Below are 20,296 nucleotides of genomic sequence, written 5' to 3'. Positions count from 1 at the left end.
TTTTTTATGGGGTTTAGATCTGGAGACTGGCTAGGCCACTCCAGGACCTTGAAATGCTTGTTACGAAGCCACTCCTTCGTTGCCCGGGCGGTGTGTTTGGGATCATTGTCATGCTGAAAGACCCAGCCACGTTTCATCTTCAATGCCCTTGCTGATGGAAGGAGGTTTTCACTCAAAATCTCACGATACATGGCCCCATTCATTCTTTCCTTTACACGGATCAATCGTCCTGGTCCCTTTGCAGAAAAACAGCCCCAAAGAATGATGTTTCCACCCCCATGCTTCACAGTAGGTATGGTGTTATTTGGATGCAACTCAGCATTCTTTGTCCTCCAAACACGACGAGTTGAGCTTTTACCAAAAAGTTCTATTTTGGTTTCATCTGACCGTATGACATTCTCCCAATCTTCTTCTGGTTAAAAATCCTACAATGTGATTTTCTGGATTTTTTTCTCATTTTGTCTGTCATAGTTGAAGTGTACCTATGATGAAAATTACAGACCTCTCTCATCAATTTAAGTAGGAGAACTTGCACAATTGGTGGCTGATTAAATACTTTTTTGCCCCACTGTAGGTGGTAATCACATAGTTGACAGCATATAATCTTAAATGCATATTTGTATATTATTTACAGTATGGATAGACTTTAACAGATTCCCTGTGGCTCACATCTTGATCAATACGGCTTTTTTCACTTCAAGTGCATTATTTAACAACATGTCAATAAAAGATCATGCACAGGCTTCACCCAGAAAACATAGTTTATAAGCGGTAAACTACAAAACAGTACAGCAGTCATTTATTGAAGTCTACAAGGGCTATTGTTTGTCTATCATAGAGTAATACTGGGCACGCGAGTGGTAAGCTGAAAGTAGCCAACTGTAGACGGAAGTCGAAGAGTAAAGTCAGGGCAGGTACATATGCACCGACAGTAAATCATAAAACTTCTGATGTTTCTAGGAAACGCGACAATAGAGTACCACAGAATGAGTCATAATACCCATAAAACCTTGCGGTCAAACAAGGAAATGGTTCCAAATGTTTTTCCGCCGTTCATTTTTCCCATAGGGGATTTTAGAAACATTTAAACTAAGGGCTGTGTTTCGTGTAGGCTTACCCTGGCATGATGTTTTGAGAACTGTGTAAATCTCTCTAGGACAAGGTGACTTTTATCAATATATTCGCTTGTAATTACCCACCCAAAATGAAATTATAATTAGCTGCTAATGTGGCTATCAAAGAACTACAAATGCCATGATGATCTGGACAAGACTGCCAAACTGAGGCAAAGGTAAGAATCTCTGGATTAACCATCTAAGGCAATCAAACGTCAGAGACAAAGTGGAGTAGCAATTCAATGGCTCAGACACGAGACATATGTGGCAGGGTCTACAGACAATCACGGAATACAGAAGGAAAACCAGCCACGTCGCGGACACCGACATCTTGCTTCCGGACAAGCTAAACACTTTCTTTGTCCGCTTTGAGGATAATACAGTTCCACGAACTTGGCCCGCTACCAAGGACTGTGGGCTCTCCTTCTCTGTGACCAACGTGAGTAAGACATTTAAGAGTGTTAATCCTCGCAAGGCTGCCGGCCCAGACGGCATCCCTAGCTGTGTCCTCAGAGCATGTGCAGACCAGCTGGCTGGTGTGTTTACGGACACATTCAATTTCTCCCTATACCAGTCTGCGGTCCCCACATGCTTCAAGATGGCCTCCATTGTTCCTGTACCCAAGAAAGCAAAGTTTCCTCCAAGCTCATCATTAAGCTTGATGTCCTGGGTCATTCAAGGGCTTTTCTTTATTTTTACTGTTTTCTACATTGTAGAATAAGAGTTGTAACGTGTACGCTAATAATCGGGAATCAAGTACAGGGAGTGAATTTACTAAATAAACGAACCATGGAATAAAACAAGAAACACGAGTAGTGTGCAGACATATAACACAGGAACAGAATCAATAGCACCTAGGGAAAGAACCAAAGGGAGTGACAGATATAGGGGAGGTAATCAGGAAGGTGATGGAGTCCAGGTAAGTCTCATGAGGCGCAGGTGCGTATAACAATGGTGGCAGGTCTGCGTAATAATGAGTAAACTGGCGACACGGAGCGCCAGATAGGGGGAACGGGAGTAGACGTGACAGTATCCCTGATACACGGCTCAAGCCGCAGGATGCCAACCAGAGGGACGTCCAAAGGACCAGGAGCGGGCCGGTCGCTTCTGCTGAGGCGCGGGAACATGTAGAGCCAGCTGAGGTGCGGGAACCTGTAGAGCCGGCTGAGGCGCGGGAACCTGTAGAGCCGGCTGAGGCGCGGGAACCTGTAGAGCCGGCTGAGGCGCGGGAGCCTGGCGAGCCGGCTGAGGCGCGGGAGCCTGACGAGCCAGCTGAGGCATCCCCAGTTGCTTCAGCAGCCACCCTTGGACCCGACATAACCAGTAAAAAATAAATAAAACATCCCTGTTGCTTCCCTTTGGCGATGCGTTATTCTTTCACGTGTACGCTAATAATTGGGAAGCAGGTACAGGGAGGGAATTTAATAAATAAATTAACCATAGACCAAAACAAGAAACACAAGTAGCATACAGACATATAACACAGGAACAGAATCAATAACGCCTGGGGAAAGAACCAAAGGGAGTGACAGATATAGGGGAGGTGATCAGGAAGGTAATGGAGACCAGCTGAGTCTCATGAGGAGCAGGTGCGTGTAACGATGGTGGCAGGTGTGCATAATAATGAGTAAACTGTCGACAATGAGCTCCAGAGAGAGGAAGCGGGAGAAGATGTGACAATAGTGAAGACATCAAAACTATGAAATAACACATATGGAGTCATGTAGTAACCAACAAAGTGTTAAACAAATCCAAATATATTTTGTATTTGAGATTCTTCAAATAGCCACCTTTTGCCTTGATGACAGCTTTGCACACTCTTGGCATTCTCTCAACCAGCTTCATTTGGTAGTCATCTGGAATGCATTTCAATTGTTAAAAGTTAATTTGTGGAATTTCTTTCCTTCTTATTGTGTTTAAGCAAATCAGTTGTGTTGTGACAAGGTAAGTGGGTATACAGAAGATAGCACTATTTGGTAAAAGACTAAGTCCATATTATGGCAAGAACAGCTCAAATAAGTAAAGAGAAACAACAGTCCATCATTACTTTAAGACATGAAGGTCAGTCAATACTGAACAATTCAAGAACTTTCAGTTTCTTCAAGTGCAGTCACAAAACCCATCAAGCACTATGATGAAACTGGCTCTCATGAGGACCACCACAGGAAAGGAAGACCCAGAGTTACCTCTGCTGCATAGGATAAACCCATTAGAGTTACCAGCCTCAGAAATTGCAGCTCAAATAAATGCTTCACAGAGTTCAAGTAACAGACACATCTCAACATCAACTGTTCAGAGGAGACTGTGTGGATCAGGCCTAAAATGGTCGAATTGCTGCAAAGAAACCACCATTAAAGGACACCAATAATAAGAAGAGACTTGCTTGGGCCAAGAAACATAAGCAATGGACATGGAGGAAATGTGTCCTTTGGTCTGGAGTCCAAATTGGAGATTTTTGGTTCCAACAGCTGTGTCTTTGTGAGATGCGGTGTGGGTGAACGGATGATCTCCGCATGTGTATTTCCCACCGCAAAGCTTGGAGGAGGAGGTGTTATGGTGTTGGGGTGCTTGGCTGGTGACACTGTCTGTGATTTATTTAGAATTCAAGGCACACTTAACCAGCACGGCTCCCACAGCATTCTTCAGCGATACGCCATCCCATCTGGTTTGGGCTTTGTCCCACTATCTTCTTTTTTTTCAACAGGACAATGCCCCAAAACACACCTCCAGGATGTGTAAGGGCTATTTTACTAAGAAGGAGAGTGATGGAGTGCTGCATCAGATGACCTGGCTTCCACAATCCCCCGACCTCAACCAAATGGAGATGGTTTGGGATGAGTCAGACAGCAAAGTGAAGGAAAAGCAGCCAACAAGTGCTCAGCATATGTGGGAACTCATTCAAGACTGTTGGAAAAGCATTCCAGGTGAAGCTGGTTGAGAGAATACGAAGGGTATGCAAAGCTGTCATCAAGACATAGGGTGGCTACTTGAAGAATCTCAAATATAAAATATATTTTCATTTGTTTAACACTTTTTTGGTTACTACTTGATTCCATATGTGTTATTTCATAGTTTGATGTCTTCGCCATTATTGTACAATGCAGGAAACAGTAAAAATAAAGAAAATCCCTTGAATGAGTGCGTGTTCTAAAACTTTTGACCGGTAGTTTATATTCCATTCTACTCTTAGGCTATGCCGCTCTGACATTGCTTGACCATATATTTATATATTCTCAATTCCATTCCTTTACGTAGATCAAATCAAATCAAATCAAATCTAATTTTATTTGTCACATACACATGGTTAGCAGATGTTAATGCGAGTGTAGCGAAATGCTTGTGCTTCTAGTTCCGACAATGCAGTGATAACCAACAAGTAATCTAACTAACAATTCCAAAACTACTGTCTTATACACAGTGTAAGGGGATAAGGAATATGTACATAAGGATATATGAATGAGTGATGGTACAGAGCAGCATACAGTAGATGGTATCGAGTACAGTATATACATATGAGATGAGTATGTAGACAAAGTAAACAAAGTGGCATAGTTAAAGTGGCTAGTGATACATGTATTACATAAGGATGCAGTCGATGATCTAGAGTACAGTATATACATATGCATATGAGATGAATAATGTAGGGTAAGTAACATTATATAAGGTAGCATTGTTTAAAGTGGCTAGTGATATATTTACATCATTTCCCATCAATTCCCATTATTAAAGTGGCTGGAGTTGGGTCAGTGTCAATGACAGTGTGTTGGCAGCAGCCACTCAATGTTAGTGGTGGCTGTTTAACAGTCTGATGGCCTTGAGATAGAAGCTGTTTTTCAGTCTCTCGGTCCCAGCTTTGATGCACCTGTACTGACCTCGCCTTCTGGATGATAGCGGGGTGAACAGGCAGTGGTTCGGGTGGTTGATGTCCTTGATGATCTTTATGGCCTTCCTGTAACATCGGGTGGTGTAGGTGTCCTGGAGGGCAGGTAGTTTGCCCCGGTGATGCGTTGTGCAGACCTCACTACCCTCTGGAGAGCCTTACGGTTGAGGGCGGAGCAGTTGCCGTACCAGGCGGTGATACAGCCCGCCAGGATGCTCTCGATTGTGCATCTGTAGAAGTTTGTGAGTGCTTTTGGTGACAAGCCGAATTTCTTCAGCCTCCTGAGGTTGAAGAGGCGCTGCTGCGCCTTCTTCACGACGCTGTCAGTGTGAGTGGACCAATTCAGTTTGTCTGTGATGTGTATGCCGAGGAACTTAAAACTTGCTACCCTCTCCACTACTGATCCATCGATGTGGATAGGGGGGTGTTCCCTCTGCTGTTTCCTGAAGTCCACAATCATCTCCTTAGTTTTGTTGACGTTGAGTGTGAGGTTATTTTCCTGACACCACACTCCGAGGGCCCTCACCTCCTCCCTGTAGGCCGTCTCGTCGTTGTTGGTAATCAAGCCTACTTGTGTGTATTGGGTATATGTTGTAAAAATGTTAGATATTACTTGTTAGATATTGCTGCACTGTTGGAGCTAGAAACACAAGCATTTCACTACACCCACAATGACATCTGCTAAACAAGTGTATGTGACCAATACAATATGATTTGATTGAGAACGGTAGCTAAATTTAGCAATGAATAAATTGGCTACATTTCTTTAAATTAACAAATCTGTGAACTGTCTCGTGCATGTTTTAAATGGACACAATATCTGTTAGCATAGGTGTCAGCTAGAGATGACATGCAGGAGCTTGCAGGGATTTGTAGTCTTGCATGATGTTTACTTTGATGCTAATTAGCATTTTCAAATCTGAGAGTAAATAGAGCCTAATATATTGATAACAGTCACCTTGTCAGAGAGAGATTTGCATGGTTATCAAAATGTCACGCCAGGGTAAGCCTAGAAAAAACACAGACCTTATTTTAAGTGTTTCTAAAATTCCCAATGGGAAAAATGAATGGTGGGAAAATTATTGGAACCATTTCCCTGTTTGACCGCTAGGTTTTATGGGTATTATTACACCTCCACAGTGGGGCTCTATAGGCAGTTTTCAATTGACCCAGGTTTATTCCATAATGGAAACGCAGATAGGCCAATAGCAAACATTTTCTAAAGATCAACAAAAATGTTATATGTTTGACAGGTGGATTTGTCTTTTGTCGAACTTTCTTTATTGCAACAAATTATGATGGAAACAATGTTTAAAAAAAATGCTGAATCATTTTGAAGGCACTTGATGTCACCCACATAACTATAAAACTCCACTCCACCCACATGTACTTCTAAATGCCTACTGCTTGCAAAATCATTTTTTTCAGCTATAAAATGTATGTTTCTTTGCAGGACAAGGATTGTCCTGACTTTCCAGAATACCCGAATTGCTTCGCCTTGCTTTTCTAGTTTCACCATCCAATTATTTCAGATCTACATGAGTGCAAGTTCCACCCTGGCATGGACTGTGGCGATAGGTTGGCACAGGAGAATTATTAGACTGGCAAATATTAGTCAATTATTGCATTCTATACATGCAGGCTTTCGCGGGCTACCTGACACATGACACATAGGCCTACAGGCTGTGGCCAATTTATTAACGTGCAATTTGCCAAAATGGCTAATGGAAACACTTCAACCACCACATTTGTATTCGACACTGACCATAGGTTTTTGCAACAAAAGAAAGTTTCTTAGGTGTGATGTCATTATGCTGCTTTTATCGACACAAGATAGTTAGCCTAAATGGAAACTCACCCTAGCAGGCAATTGTCGCATCTATTTTCTATGCGAGCACTCTCTAAATGTCGACAAGAAAATCACTGGACACCTTAACAGAAACATAGCCAATTGCAGATGTGGCATTCGCCTTTGTTACTGCCGAGGAAGTGGAGGCTATCGAAATTCGACATCTCATACCCGAAGCTGAACACGATCAACATGGTCCAAGGAATTAATATGCTGATGAGGAAATTAGATACCAGCCCAAGCTCTCTAACATTCACAGGAATTGTTCTGTATTTTTGTGATGGGTTTCTCAAAACAACCAGATAGTGAGTGCATAGGCACTTGTTTGCAATTTCTTCATGGCCTTGCACCTTCCTCATTATTTGTGCTTGTGCAACATGGAGTTGTAACAGATGTGATTAAACCCAGTCCACAAAGATTCTTACTGTATGGTAATTGACTGAATGGCAGCATCGCTACAGCCGGGAGTGTAATTTCTTTAATTCTCAACCTTTATGTTGCTTTTGTCAGCATGTAAAGAACAGAATTTGATTCAAGCGCATGAAGGACAAAACACTCACTGTACAGAAAAGGAATCATTTACATGTACATCAGTTCACATACTGGGTAAACAATATGAACAGGATTAGACTATACATGTACATCAGTTCACATACTGGGTAAACAATATGAACAGGATTAGACTATACATGTACATCAGTTCACATAAATTACTTGGCAAACAATATACCAAACAACATGCCAAGCAGTCAAATGCAGTTGGTACTGACCCCGCGACTGGCGTCTGGGATACTTGCTCATTAAGGGCTGGTTTCCCGGACACAGATTAAGCCTCATGTGTAGCTTACAATATGTATTACATTTTATTCACACTTAATAGACAATCAACACATTTGCATTTGTTTGGTGACAACAATATTACAGACTGAACAAATAAATTGCAGGATATAACATGGGACACAACGTTACAGTAGCATCTAGTTGGATATTTCATTTATCTATGTTAGAAACGTGGATCACATGTAGGCCTATGTAATTAGATTGTTAGGATGTAAAGATAAAGATGTATTTATGCTCTAAATAGTCATCCACCCAAAAACAGTAAACATGCATTGATAATAACCAATGATAGGTGGCAACATCAAAAAAATTGAAGAGGCTCATCTCACACAATGCTTTGGTTTCGAATTCAAGTTTCAGTTGCTGAGAAATCTTCAGTTGACTGCAGTCGAAGTTCATGACCTTTGATCGTATGATTGCTGTAAAGGTCATGCAGCCGATGTAGTCAGACAATTTTTATGCCCATATTGCAACGCACTTTGAAAGTTGGTGACCATCGTTGGTCACTATCTTGACAAAAGTGAACGCGCCCATCTTCCTATAGATCCTCCCACATGCCTCTTCTGCCAAACCGGGTACCAAAAGAACCCAAAAGATCCTAATTGATTGTAGTTATAGACGTGCAGCATTCAACAAATCAGCAAGTCAGAGTTTCCTAGTTATGACTAGCATGTGGCATAACACCTGAAACATCAGAAACGTGAACCTGAACTGATCATTTGAGTAACTGTTTGGGTTTGTTTATGGGTTCTTTTGGTACCGGGTTGGCAGAGGAGGCAGGTGGGAGGATCTATAGGAGGACGGGTTCATTGTAATGCCTGGAATGGAATAATGGAACAGTATCAAACACATCAAATATATAGAAACCACATTACAATGTGGGAGACTGTCCTCCTATAGCTCCTTACACCAGCCTCCACTTCTGTTTGGAGTTATTTCGGATACCTGATTAGGGTTTTTTGTTATTCTCCTGGGTACTTTTGGGTTCTTTGGGCTATTATTGGGTTATTTTGGGTACTTTTAGGTACTTGTTGGTACTTTTGGGTTGTTTGGGGTTGTTTGGGGTGATTAGTAGGACCCAATAGACGTATAATTGTTTGGGAAATAGCAACAAAGTCAGTGAAATTACAAATAAGTCCAAGCAATCATGAGGCAGATCAGCTTCAGTTCAGTTGTAAATATTTAGCAACCGACAGCATTATTTAGAAATACATTTTAAAGACACGGAGCACACAACAACTACGGACATATACATGTTTCTTCAATGTTTCATACATAAAATTGCATATGCAACCCCTAACAGTGCTGAGCACCAATACACCTCCAATATACCTAACTCTTAAGAAATATGGTTATGGACTGGACTCTTCACAATTGAGACACAAAAATGAAGAAGAAATCAATCACATATTACATATAGCTTATACTGTAGGTTATTTTGGATTTATGCATTTATGGAATATAATGTACTGTCATACAGCAAAATGTCAATGATCTAATAGGATTCATTACAATCTTCTTTCTGTTATTGTGCAGATCTTCTGGTTTATGGGAATATATCTGATCTCTATTACCGCATAATGGCAGACAGATGACATCGTCCAGAGAATAATAATAAACTAAAACATTTTTAGCAGAGCATTGCCAGGTCCTCTTAACCCTTATTTGTTTCTCTCTCAGATTTTCTCTCCGTAGTCTCTGTGCTTTGTGTCCTTTATTTCTTTCTCTCATCATCCACAGTCATTTAGGTCGCTGTTCACAGATGAAGTTGACAAGTCCTAACCCCTCTTTTGTTTTATTCTCTCTGTGCTTCGTGTCCTTTAATTCTCCCTCCTCCACCTACTGCTTCTCCTACTGCTCCTCCTGCTCCTCCTCCTCCTCCTCCTCCTCTTCAGTCATCCCGGTCCCTGGTCTTAGTGGAGCCACAGCTGGGGTAGTCACTCTCCAGCGACATGTTACTTCCCAGCCCACCCATCCTCCTGCGTAACAGGAAGTGTGTCCGTCTTTGCAGTAGCCTCTGCTGCTCCTGCTTCAGTTCCACGTAGGACCGGGAGAACGTATGAAAGATGGAGGTGACTGGGAATGCCATGAGAAGAATTCCGCTCAGGATACTGCTTAGCGCCACCACCTGACCCGGGATGCTCCTCGGAACCATGTCCCCGTAGCCCACCGTTGTCATGGTAATGACAGCCCACCAGTAGGTGGCGGGGATACTGCTGAACTCGTGGGTGGCGGCCATCTCGTTCTCGATGAGGTAGAGCAGCGGGGAGAAGAGGGCAATGGCCACACAGAGGAAGAGGAGGAGCAACCCAAACTCCCGTGTGCAGCGCCGCGCCGTCAGCCCCAGAGTCTGCAGGCCCAAGGAGTGGCGGGCCAGTCGCATCACATATAGGATCCTCAGGGCGCGGAGGATACGGAGCACAAGGCCCACCTTATCCAGGTAACTACTTCCCGAACCCAGCTTCTTCTCCCCCTGGTAGCTGTCCACGACCAGGGTAATGTAGTAGGGCAGGATTGCCACCACGTCTATGAGGTTCAGAGGGCGCCTCAGGAAGGCTAGTTTGTCTCGGTCCTGGATGAAGCGCAGGGTGAATTCTAGGGAGAACCAGCCCACACACACCGTCTCCACAATGAAGATGTTGTAGCACATCTGGGAGCACTTGCCCTAAGAGACACGAGATACTGGTTATCACCTGTATATAAACATCTATCATATACAGCAGTGTTCTATACACCAAGCCACAAGGTGTATAGGCTTTTGTTCTGAACTCGTTCTTGACTTTTGATTGTTGCATGAGTAGTTTGACACTAGAGGGAGCTATGGTGCTGCCTAAAATCCAAGGTACGTCATTGAGGTATGCCAAATTCTATTCCTCAAATGTCAAATTGTAGACTGCAGGGCATTGAACACAGACTCCATTCATTACAGCCCAAATATTTTATGTTCACAGCTGGTTACCAATATTTTTTATGTTCTCGGTTCTCTGCTCAGACAGTTCTTGCACAGAGTGAGGTGCTGTGAAAGTACGTGTTGCTTTATTCAGCTACATAAAATATTTAAAAAATCTATGTACTGAAACAAAAACCATAAACAAATTCCTGAATTTAGTTAACACAAAATAATGCTCTCCAAGGCTGAAGGTTATGTACTATTTGGGAGATTGTTTCTTAGAAATTGTTTTTCGATTGTGGATATTAAATGATTAACCAATTCAAAGCACATACGGTATGATATAAAGTGGCCTTTGAGTTGATTCTATTTCAGAAGAAAACATGCAGTATTATCACGAAACACTCCCACAGAGTAGGAAACAACTTATACCAGTGTATCATTTCTACACAGAGTGTACAATAAGCTTGTTCTCAGACAGAACAGCGTTTAGATAGCAAAATACTCTTCTTCAATTGATTCTAACCGTCTAACAATAGAATCTATCAGGGATGCAATTTTGGAATGCTGTGCTCAGGTATCAGCCTTTGGAGCACCACCTAAAGTCCATCACCTCTGGGGTAATGAATTACCTTCTGGGTTACAAGATATGTTCCATGATGGTTACCACCAGATAACGGAGGCTAAAAATGAATTAATTGCTTTTGCTCCTGGAAGTACTCTCCTATAACTCACAGTGAAACCAGAGAAGTGTGTGTGTGTGTGTGTGTGTGTGTGTGTGTGTGTGTGTGTGTGTGTGTGTGTGTGTGTGTCACTCCAATTTTCTTTTTATCTGGCTACCGAGGCCAAAAAAAGAGGAATTACTGCAGTGATTCAAGTCAGCCATGTTCATGAGCATGTATATTCAATTCGAACAAGACTTTTCCAAATGTTTCAGATGTGTTTTCTTTGCAAATTATAGCCCATGCACATAATCCATTATTACTTTAACTTGACAAATGCTCTTTGTGCTTTACATTACAGCTCTGATATTCAAAATGTTTTTTTTTAACAATTTCAACGTGCAAGTTTTGTTATCAAGTGTCTGGGAAGTGTACAGAGTGTATGACCTGTTGCCCTGTACTGAGGCCTCCTGGTCCTCAAAATTTCCACCTACTTGCTCCTCCTCCTCTCTCATAGCCGGCATGGTACTGATGGACAGGTTGACAGCTGTGATGGTGACAAACAGCACCGACAGACAGGCAAAGATCTTTCCTGGCAGGCCCGAGTGGGGCCGCTCCACCATGTCCCTCAGCTTGTTCATACAATGACCCATCCGGGTCTCCGTAGCCAGGGCAGTGGAACCCCTACGGTGCCCGCTGTCCATGTCCATCATCAGCTCCTCCTCCTCGTCCTCCTGGGCAGCCCGCTCCAACTCGTCACACTCATCCACCCGCTGGATGAGACGGCGACGGCAGCACCACTCCAGGTTCTCTTCAGGGACCCCCCAGTAGTGCAGCTCCTCCCTGAAGGAGAGGGCACACATCTCCCTGAGGGACCGCAGCTTCCCAGCCCGCAGGAAAGTCAGGATGGTGCGGAAGGCACAGGGCGAGCGGTCGAAGAAGAACTCGTTTTGAGCGATGTCGTAATCATCGCAGACGCACATGATCTCGTCGAAGCTGCTGCAGAGGCGCAGCTGGCCCAGTCGGGACAGGGGGAAGTCCTCCAAGGTGGTCCAGGGTAGTTGATAACGTAGCCCACCCACGTTGATGATGACGTGGAGTTTATGGGTAGCGAAGAGCGAGGTAGCATTGGTGAGGAGGTGGTCTGAGTTCTCGGGAAGTAATTGGGCTCGTTTGTAGTAGGCCCCCTTGAGGGCCTCCTGCTCTGACAGGGGCGGGGGTTGAGGGAGGAGGAGGAGGGAGGCATCAGAGGCACAGCTCAGAGCGCTGTAGTCGTAGTCCGAGCCATCACCTGCCAGCAGCGTCATCTTTACCTATACAGGAACAACCCCTCTACCTCCATCGCTGGTCACATCCCTGTGGTCGACCTTTCTCTGGCACATGCTTACCTTTAGAAGGAGAGGAAAGGACAAACACAAAATTCTACGTATCATTATTTCATAATCTCATATGCAAAGGGTACAGGTACTGGGTAGGACTACATGTACTACAAAGGAACGTTCGTTGATTGTTCTTTGTTGGAATGTGGGTTCCAGGACCAGGTTGAACTCTTTCCTGATTAAGATCTTTGTGTCCTTTGAGTGTTAAAGCCACCAACTGATCATATTAGACATTTAGTATTGAAAAATACTTTTGCTTGAAATTATGTTTTAAAATGTAGGATGTAGTATACATCAAACTCCAAGTTCTCCTCCACCCCAACCCCAGCAAAAATATTGTGTCATTTTTTCTGAGGTAAAAGCACTCTAGTTGAAGTCAGACTCTGTCTGAAAAACAAACCGGTGACTCCAGAGTTGACTGTTTTGGTGAGTGACTTTTTCCTAACGCTACATCTTTTCATTTAACTGAATTACCGACATAGCTTTGGTAGTGTAGCTTGGTAGTTAGCTACAAAATACCGTCTCTGCTTTGACTTTTCTGGCTGGTAGCAAATCAAAATTAGCTGGGAAGATAGGACGAGCAGCTAGCTATGTCCACACAACTCGGTGGACATTTCTCTTTAGTAACTTTATTAACTGTGCTAACTTGTTTTTAGTAGCATTGCTATTCTTGGCATATTTGTAGACTGTTCTCTCTACTACCGCATGGCAAGCGGTACCGGACTGCCAAGTCTAGGACAAAAAGGCTTCTCAACAGTTTTTACCCCCAAGCCATAAGACTCCTGAACAGGTAATCAAATGGCTACCCTGACTATTTGCATTGTGTGCCCCCCCAACCCCTCTTTTACGCTGCTGCTACTCTCTGTTTATCATATCTGCATTGTGTCCCGCCACCCACCACCCACCAACCCCTCTTTTACCCTACTGATACTCTCTGTTCATCATATATGCATAGTCACTTTAACCATATCTACATGTACATACTTCCTCAATCAGCCTGACTAACCGGTGTCTGTATGTAGCCTCGCTACTTTCATAGCCTCGCTACTATATATAGCCTGTCTTTTTACTGTTGTTTTATTTCTTTACTTACCTATTGATCACCTAATACCTTTTTTGCACTACTGGTTAGAGCCTGTAAGTTAGCATTTCACTGTAAGGTGAAACACACCTGTTGTATTCGGCGCACGTGACAAATAAACTTTGGTTTGATTTGATGTGACCATAATGTACAGTTAACACATAACAGAGGTGGAATCATATGAAAAACTAAAAACATGAATAAATCATTGATTCCCTGTCTTTTCTCATTATATGTCACTAATAGGCAAAAGCCTCAATAAAATAAACCATGTTACATGTATTGGTTGATTTTAGATGCTTGAAACAGTTGCTGATTGTGATTGATTTCCCCTGTAATGCACTTAAAAGCTCTGTCTAATGGATAGGCAACATATGATTTCACTGTGATGTTGATGCTCGATGGACAACACCTGAAATGATCTGGGGTCTGGTTGTCTAATGGATGTAATTGTAGTGGATGCCACACATGCTGTTGATTCTTTACAGCCGTAGGGCAACCATGTATCATGTAGAGGAGTCATGTAACTATGATAAACACTGGGGTGAGATGATAAATGTACTTGGAACGAAAACACTGGTGAGAACTTGGCAAGACTAATTCATAGCCAAAGGTGATATAGTTACATTTACAGTACATGGGAATCAAGATCTTATAGCAAACTTCTATTTCAGGACTACTGCATAATGACACTGCATACACAGTACACACACACACACACACACACACACACACACACACACACACACACACACACACACACACACACACACACACACACACACACACACACACACATAGGCAGGTAGACCTAGACTCAGCAATGTGATATCATCATAAAGAGCAGGGTGACTTCCTGCTTACAAAAATGGATAATCTGCCAAGACTGCCAATATTGGCTCTTCCCAATATGAACATTCCTGCCATATTGGTTCAATAACATTGGACAAATGTAGTTGTTCTTGATGTCCCCCTACTTGTACATCATATGGCGGAACCCTATAACTTTTAGGCAGCTAAGCAGAGGCAACTCCAACCCCAGTACCCAGTTCTGTCACAACAAATGGATCATTATCTTCTAATGATGCAACACTAAACCCACACTGTTGGTCCCTGTTACATAAAGATACCATGCACACATATTTGAACACGTTTACTCATCTAGATGAATTGATATAAACATAGCCAACCTTTTTTCTGTCCGAAAACATCTGCTATCCATTGCGTAACAGTTGCAGTGTAGTTTTTCCAGTGCTGCTTTGATTTTTTTCAGACTATATGGTAGCTATAGCACTTAGGGATGGATTGATTGCATGTGATACTTAACACTTTTTACAATACGATCACCTCTTAGTTATACAGCCTCACTCTCTGCAACTATAAAGAATAGCCTTTTGAAATACTCCAATTTCCATCTTGCTGTGTGTGAAATGACTACCAATCCCACAATACAACACACATTTTAGCTGTGAATAAAAAACCCATATGACAAAACGCATAAAAATGTATGTATCAGAGTGCGTCACGGTCAGTGGGTGGTTATTAGGTGTTTGCACTGTCAGTGCCTCGGGCCAATGATTACTTCTCTGTTTCCCACCTGTCACATTAGAGTGAACCACCCCAAGCGAAGCCAAAGATGATGTAGTACATTGACATTCACCTATTCCTCTCATTTAGCCTGCTTGGTTTCCCATGGGAGCAATCTGTGTTTGGTTTGCCACTGGTTGTTTCTAAAGAACAGAGGGCCCCATCTTAAATAGAAGGGAAAAAGTATCTTAACTTCTTTGGTGTAGGGGGCAGTATTTTCACGTCCAGATGAAAAGCGTGCCCAGAGTAAACTGCCTGCTACTCAGGCCCAGAGGCTAGGATATGCATATTATTAGTAGATGTGGATAGAAAACACTCTCAAGTTTCTAAAACTGTTTGAATGATGTCTGTGAGTGTAACAGAACTCATATGGCAGGTGAAAACCTGTGAAAAGTCCAACCAGGAAGTGGGAAATCTGAGGTTTGTAGTTTTTCAAGAGATGCCTTTCCAATATACTGTGTCTATGGGGTCAGATTGCACTTCCTAAGGCTTCCACTAGATGTCAACAGTCTTTAGAACATTGTTTCAGGCTTCTACTATGAAAGAGGAGCGAATAAGAGCTGTTTGAACCAGTGGTCAGGCTGAAAGCCTTTAGTTTAGTCACACGCGCGGCCGTGAGCACGAGCTCCATTCCCTTTCATTTCTAATGACAAAGGAATTGTCCAGTTGGAATATTATTGAAGATTTTTGATAAAAACATCCTAAATATTGATTCTTACATCGTTTGACATGTTTCTACAAACTGTAATGGACTTAGTCTCTGCGCCTTGTGCACTTGGATTACTGGACTAAACACGCAAACAAAAAGGAGGTATTTGGACATAAAGATGAACTTTATCGAACAAAACAAAAATGTGTTGTCTAACATGGAGACCTGGGAGTGCCATCAGATGAAGATCATCAAAGGTAAGTGATTCATTTTAACACAATTTCTGACTTTTGTGACACCTCTCCTTTGTTGGAAAATGGCTGTATTGTTTTCCTTGGCTAGGCGCTGACCTAACATAATCGCATGGTGTGCTTTTGCCATAATGCCTTTTTGAAATCTGACACAGTAGTTGCATTAAGGAGAAGGTTATCTTAAATCGTATGTTAAACACTTGTATCTTAGATCAATGTTTATGATGAGTATTTCTGTAATTTGATGTGGCTCTCTGCACTTTCACCGGATGTTTGTTTGAGACAATGCATTTCTGAAAATAACGCGCCAATGTAAACTGACATTTTTGGATATAAACATGAACTTTATCGAACAAAACATACATGTATTGTGTAACATGAAGTCCTATGAGTGCCATCTGATGAAGATCGTCAAAGGTTAGTGTTTAATTTAATTGCTATTTCTGACTTATGTGAGCCCTCTCCTTGGCTGGAAAATGGCTGTATGGTTTTCTGTGACTAGGCGCTGACCTAACACAATCGCATGGTGTCCTTTCGTAGTAAAGCCTTTTTGAAATCGGACACTGTGTTTGGATTTACAAGACGTTTATCTTAAAAATGGTGTATATTACTTGTATGTTTGAGGATGTTTAATAATGGGAATTCTGTTGTTTTGAATTTGGCGTCCTGCAATTTCACTGGCTGTTGTCGAGGTGGGACGCTAGCATCCCACTTGTACCAGAGAGGTTAATAATACTACTAATAATGCACTTAACATGTATAGTGCTTTTCATTACAGTGTTGTCTTAAAGCTCTACATAGGCAAAAATATAAATAATTATAATAAAATACAATATGCAGTACATGTGGCACCGTGAGAGACATGGGCATAGATGTGGCTGAAGGATGCCCAGTTCAACACCATGAACAGAGCCAGCCACCTCAGCACAGGAGACAGGTGTGCTCACTTCAGCACCATGGGCAGCGGCCCTGGCTGCAGCATAGTGGACAGCAGCACTGTGGAAAGCTGCACTGCCTTCGGCCCCAGGCCAGCGGAAGACAGCGCCACAGCTCTGCTCATCCAACACACCTTTGCAGGATTACTAATCAGCACACCTGCAAGGCATTCCCTAATCAACTGACTGGCACAAGAGTGCAGGCTGGACCTCACTCAAGTGAAGCAGTTAGGAAACTTTGTGGAGTAAAACTACAGAGACACTAAAAAGCTTAGCAAGTAAAATCTGTCAAACTAAAAGCTAAAGTAATAGCGTCTGAAACTTGAACTCTTTTGTTGTGTGTTTCCTCATTGCCGCTTGTGTAGTTGGGCACAACCCACTCTTCCTGACAATAAACATTCTACGTTTTAAATCAAGGCAGGAAGTGGCAATAATATGTCCTAAAAGGACTTTCCAGATGAGGACTATATGAATGACAGTATGTAGAAATGTGTTTTAAGGCTGTTTTAAAAGTTCTGATTGATGGAGCATCTCTCAGATGGCTCGGCCCCCCATAGTACGAAGACGTGTCTTAGGGAATTGAAGCAGTAGGGAGTTGCTGAGAGTCAGAGGTGGCTCATTGATAGAAATGAGGTCACTGATGTAGGTAGGTCTCAATCCATTTAAGGCTTTAAAACACTTTATTTTAAAGTCAATTGTATAGTTGACCGGAAGCCAGTGGAGTTCAGCAAGGATGGGATTGTTGATTAATACCTCTGGATAAGAGGGTCTAATAGATGACTCAAATGGAAATTTAAAGTGTATATCTGGATATGTTCGAGATGGGGTGAGGATAAACATTTCGGTCACAATGAACAGCAGCTTGAATCTGCTCAACCACTTGAACAAACTATACAGGTCACTTTTGTGATGGCCAATGACACTGCAGTTATTCTCAACAGCATTCTGTATCTTGATGGAGTACTCAAAACATATCACCAGTAGTGTGATAAATAGGCCATTTTAGTTTCAACAAACAGTGTCCTATCTGCTTACAAAATCCTAAATATCCAGTAAAATGAAATGGCCATTAAATTGGCTCATTTATTGATGCTCCAAGGATATTATACTGATAGATACCAATCTGGAAGAAACATTATTGTGAGACATTATTAAAATCCTTTCCACTTCTTTGCCCAAAGACAGTAAAAAGAACATTCCACTCTAAATTGCAGAACAATTATGTCTTCTTCATGCTCCAAAGATAAAATGATCAAATAAATTATCTTAAATTCCTCTCCTCTTCTTCGCCCAAAGACATGGATGGCAAAGACCGGATAGATAAAACCCTTCAATCGCTCTGGCACCGTTTGTTTTCTCTCTGGGGCCAGTAGTAACAGGTGGTCCTTTGGTCTGTTTCCAGTCACAGGAGCACCTGTGAAGTAGTTGTGTTTTGAACTCTACTGTGCCTTTAAACACCTCCTTGAGGGAGAGCTGTATCTACCAGAAATCTCTGAGGAAGGGATGAAACAACACGGAGCCAGAGAATGTTTCTGTCTCCACCAGATCGCCTAAGGTCTAGCCCTCTGTCGATGGGCCTCTCCGTGCCGGTGCTATGCCGTGCTGTCTATCGCAGCTTTGCCAAAGGGCATGTTCTCTCCAGATTGCTTGTGAGTCACTGGCCTGGGCTGTGATTCTTTCTATCTGCAGAGCTCATGCGTCTCCAACTGTGCTTTGAGAAACTGACACTAACTGTCTTTGAAAAGTACTACCAGATTACACAGGACACTTCAAGTGTCTGAGAAACGCTATAACTGAGATCCTGGAGTCGTGTTGTTCACGGCCAAATATAAAGTTGATCAGGGGTGATCCTTATTTGGTGATATTTTCTCAATTCTGGCACACTTTAAATAAACATTGAATTTTCTGTTAGCTTTCAGATGCCATTGGTTTGGTCATGAGTAAAATATGTTTTGTTTTCAGATAAGTCTGTGTAAAAACAAGTACATTATAGTTGACTAATTATACAATGCTTAAATTCATCTTATCGAGTCCTTTTTGATCTATACACTTATATGTTAAGTTTAAATCCAATGTCCACATTTTCCTAATCTCTTATAAATCAAATATTTACAATTCAATACTGAATCAATGTCTATGAAATTCAAAACTCAGGTTGAATTTGAATATGCAAATCATATACAGTGACAGTCAAAAGTTTGGACACACCTACTCATTCCAGGGTTTTTCTTTATTTTTACTATTTTTACCATTTTGTACAGAATAATAGTGAAGACATCAAAACTATGAAATAATACATATGGAATCATATAGTAACCAAAAAAGTGTTAAACAAATCATTTGAGATTCTTCAAAGTAGCCAACCTTTGCCTTGATGATAGCTAACACACTCTTTGCATTCTCTCAACCAGCCACATGAAGTAGTCACCTTAAATGCATTACAATTAACAGGTGTGCCTTGTTAAAAGTTCATTTGTGGAATTTCTTTCCTTCATATTGCTTTTGAGACAATCACTTGTGTTGTGTCAAGGTAGGTTTGGTATACAGAAGACCAAGTCCATATTATGGCAAGAACAGCTCAAATAAGCAAAGAGAAATGACAGTCCTTAATTACTTTAAGACATGAAGGTCAGTCAATCTGTAACATTTCAAGAATTTTGAACGTTTCTTCAAGTGCAGTCGCAAAAAGCATCACGCGCAATGATGAAACTGGCTCCCATGAGGACCGCTACAGGAAAGGAAGACCCAGAGTTACCTCTGCTGCAGAGGATAAGTTCATTAGAGTTACCAGCCTCAGAAATTGCAGCCCAAATAAATGCTTCACAGAGTTAAAGTAACAGACACATCTCAACATCAACTGTTCAGAGGAGACTGTGTGAATCAGGTCTTCATGGTCAAATCGCTGCAAAGAAACCACTACTAAAGGACACCAATAATAAGAAGAGACTTGCTTGGGCCAAGAAACTTGAGCAACGGATATTAGACCGGTGGAAATCTGTCCTTTGGTCTGATGAGTCCAAATTCGAGATTTTGGGTTCTAGCCGCCGTGTCTTTGTGAGATGCAGAGTATGTGAACGGATGATCTCTGCACATGTGGTTCCCACTGTGAAGCATGGAGAAGGAGGTGTGATGGTGTGGGGTGCTTGGCTGATGACACTGTCAGTGATTTATTTAGAAT

At 42.1% G+C, this 20,296-nt stretch overlaps 1 protein-coding gene across 1 annotated transcript; it reads right to left on the bottom strand.

Annotated features, from left to right (window-relative positions):
• Positions 1–7,406: 7,406 nt before the first annotated feature.
• LOC115102494 (potassium voltage-gated channel subfamily G member 1-like) lies at positions 7,407–12,656 on the bottom strand. Its single transcript, XM_029622504.2, has 2 exons — positions 11,731–12,656; positions 7,407–10,349 (listed from the first exon to the last, which is right to left on the bottom strand). Exons 1-2 carry the CDS (start codon positions 12,541–12,543, stop codon positions 9,576–9,578), a joined length of 1,587 nt encoding a protein of 528 aa, XP_029478364.1. The 5' UTR covers positions 12,544–12,656; the 3' UTR covers positions 7,407–9,575.
• Between the last annotated feature and the right edge of the window lie 7,640 nt (positions 12,657–20,296).

This window comes from Oncorhynchus nerka, linkage group LG20 (assembly GCF_034236695.1).
Source record: "Oncorhynchus nerka isolate Pitt River linkage group LG20, Oner_Uvic_2.0, whole genome shotgun sequence".
NCBI lineage: Eukaryota > Metazoa > Chordata > Actinopteri > Salmoniformes > Salmonidae > Oncorhynchus > Oncorhynchus nerka.
The sequence above is the reverse complement of the archived record's forward strand: the minus strand, read 5'-3'. Positions and strand labels throughout refer to the sequence as shown.

Bases quoted from the DNA above. Each gene is read 5' to 3' on its own strand.
- LOC115102494 (XM_029622504.2), bottom strand. From the start codon at position 12,543: ATGACGCTGCTGGCAGGTGATGGCTCGGACTACGACTACAGCGCTCTG. The intron at 10,350-11,730 runs GTAGGTGGAAAT...CGTGTCTCTTAG, and splicing joins TGAGAGAGGAGGAGGAGCAA to GGCAAGTGCTCCCAGATGTG.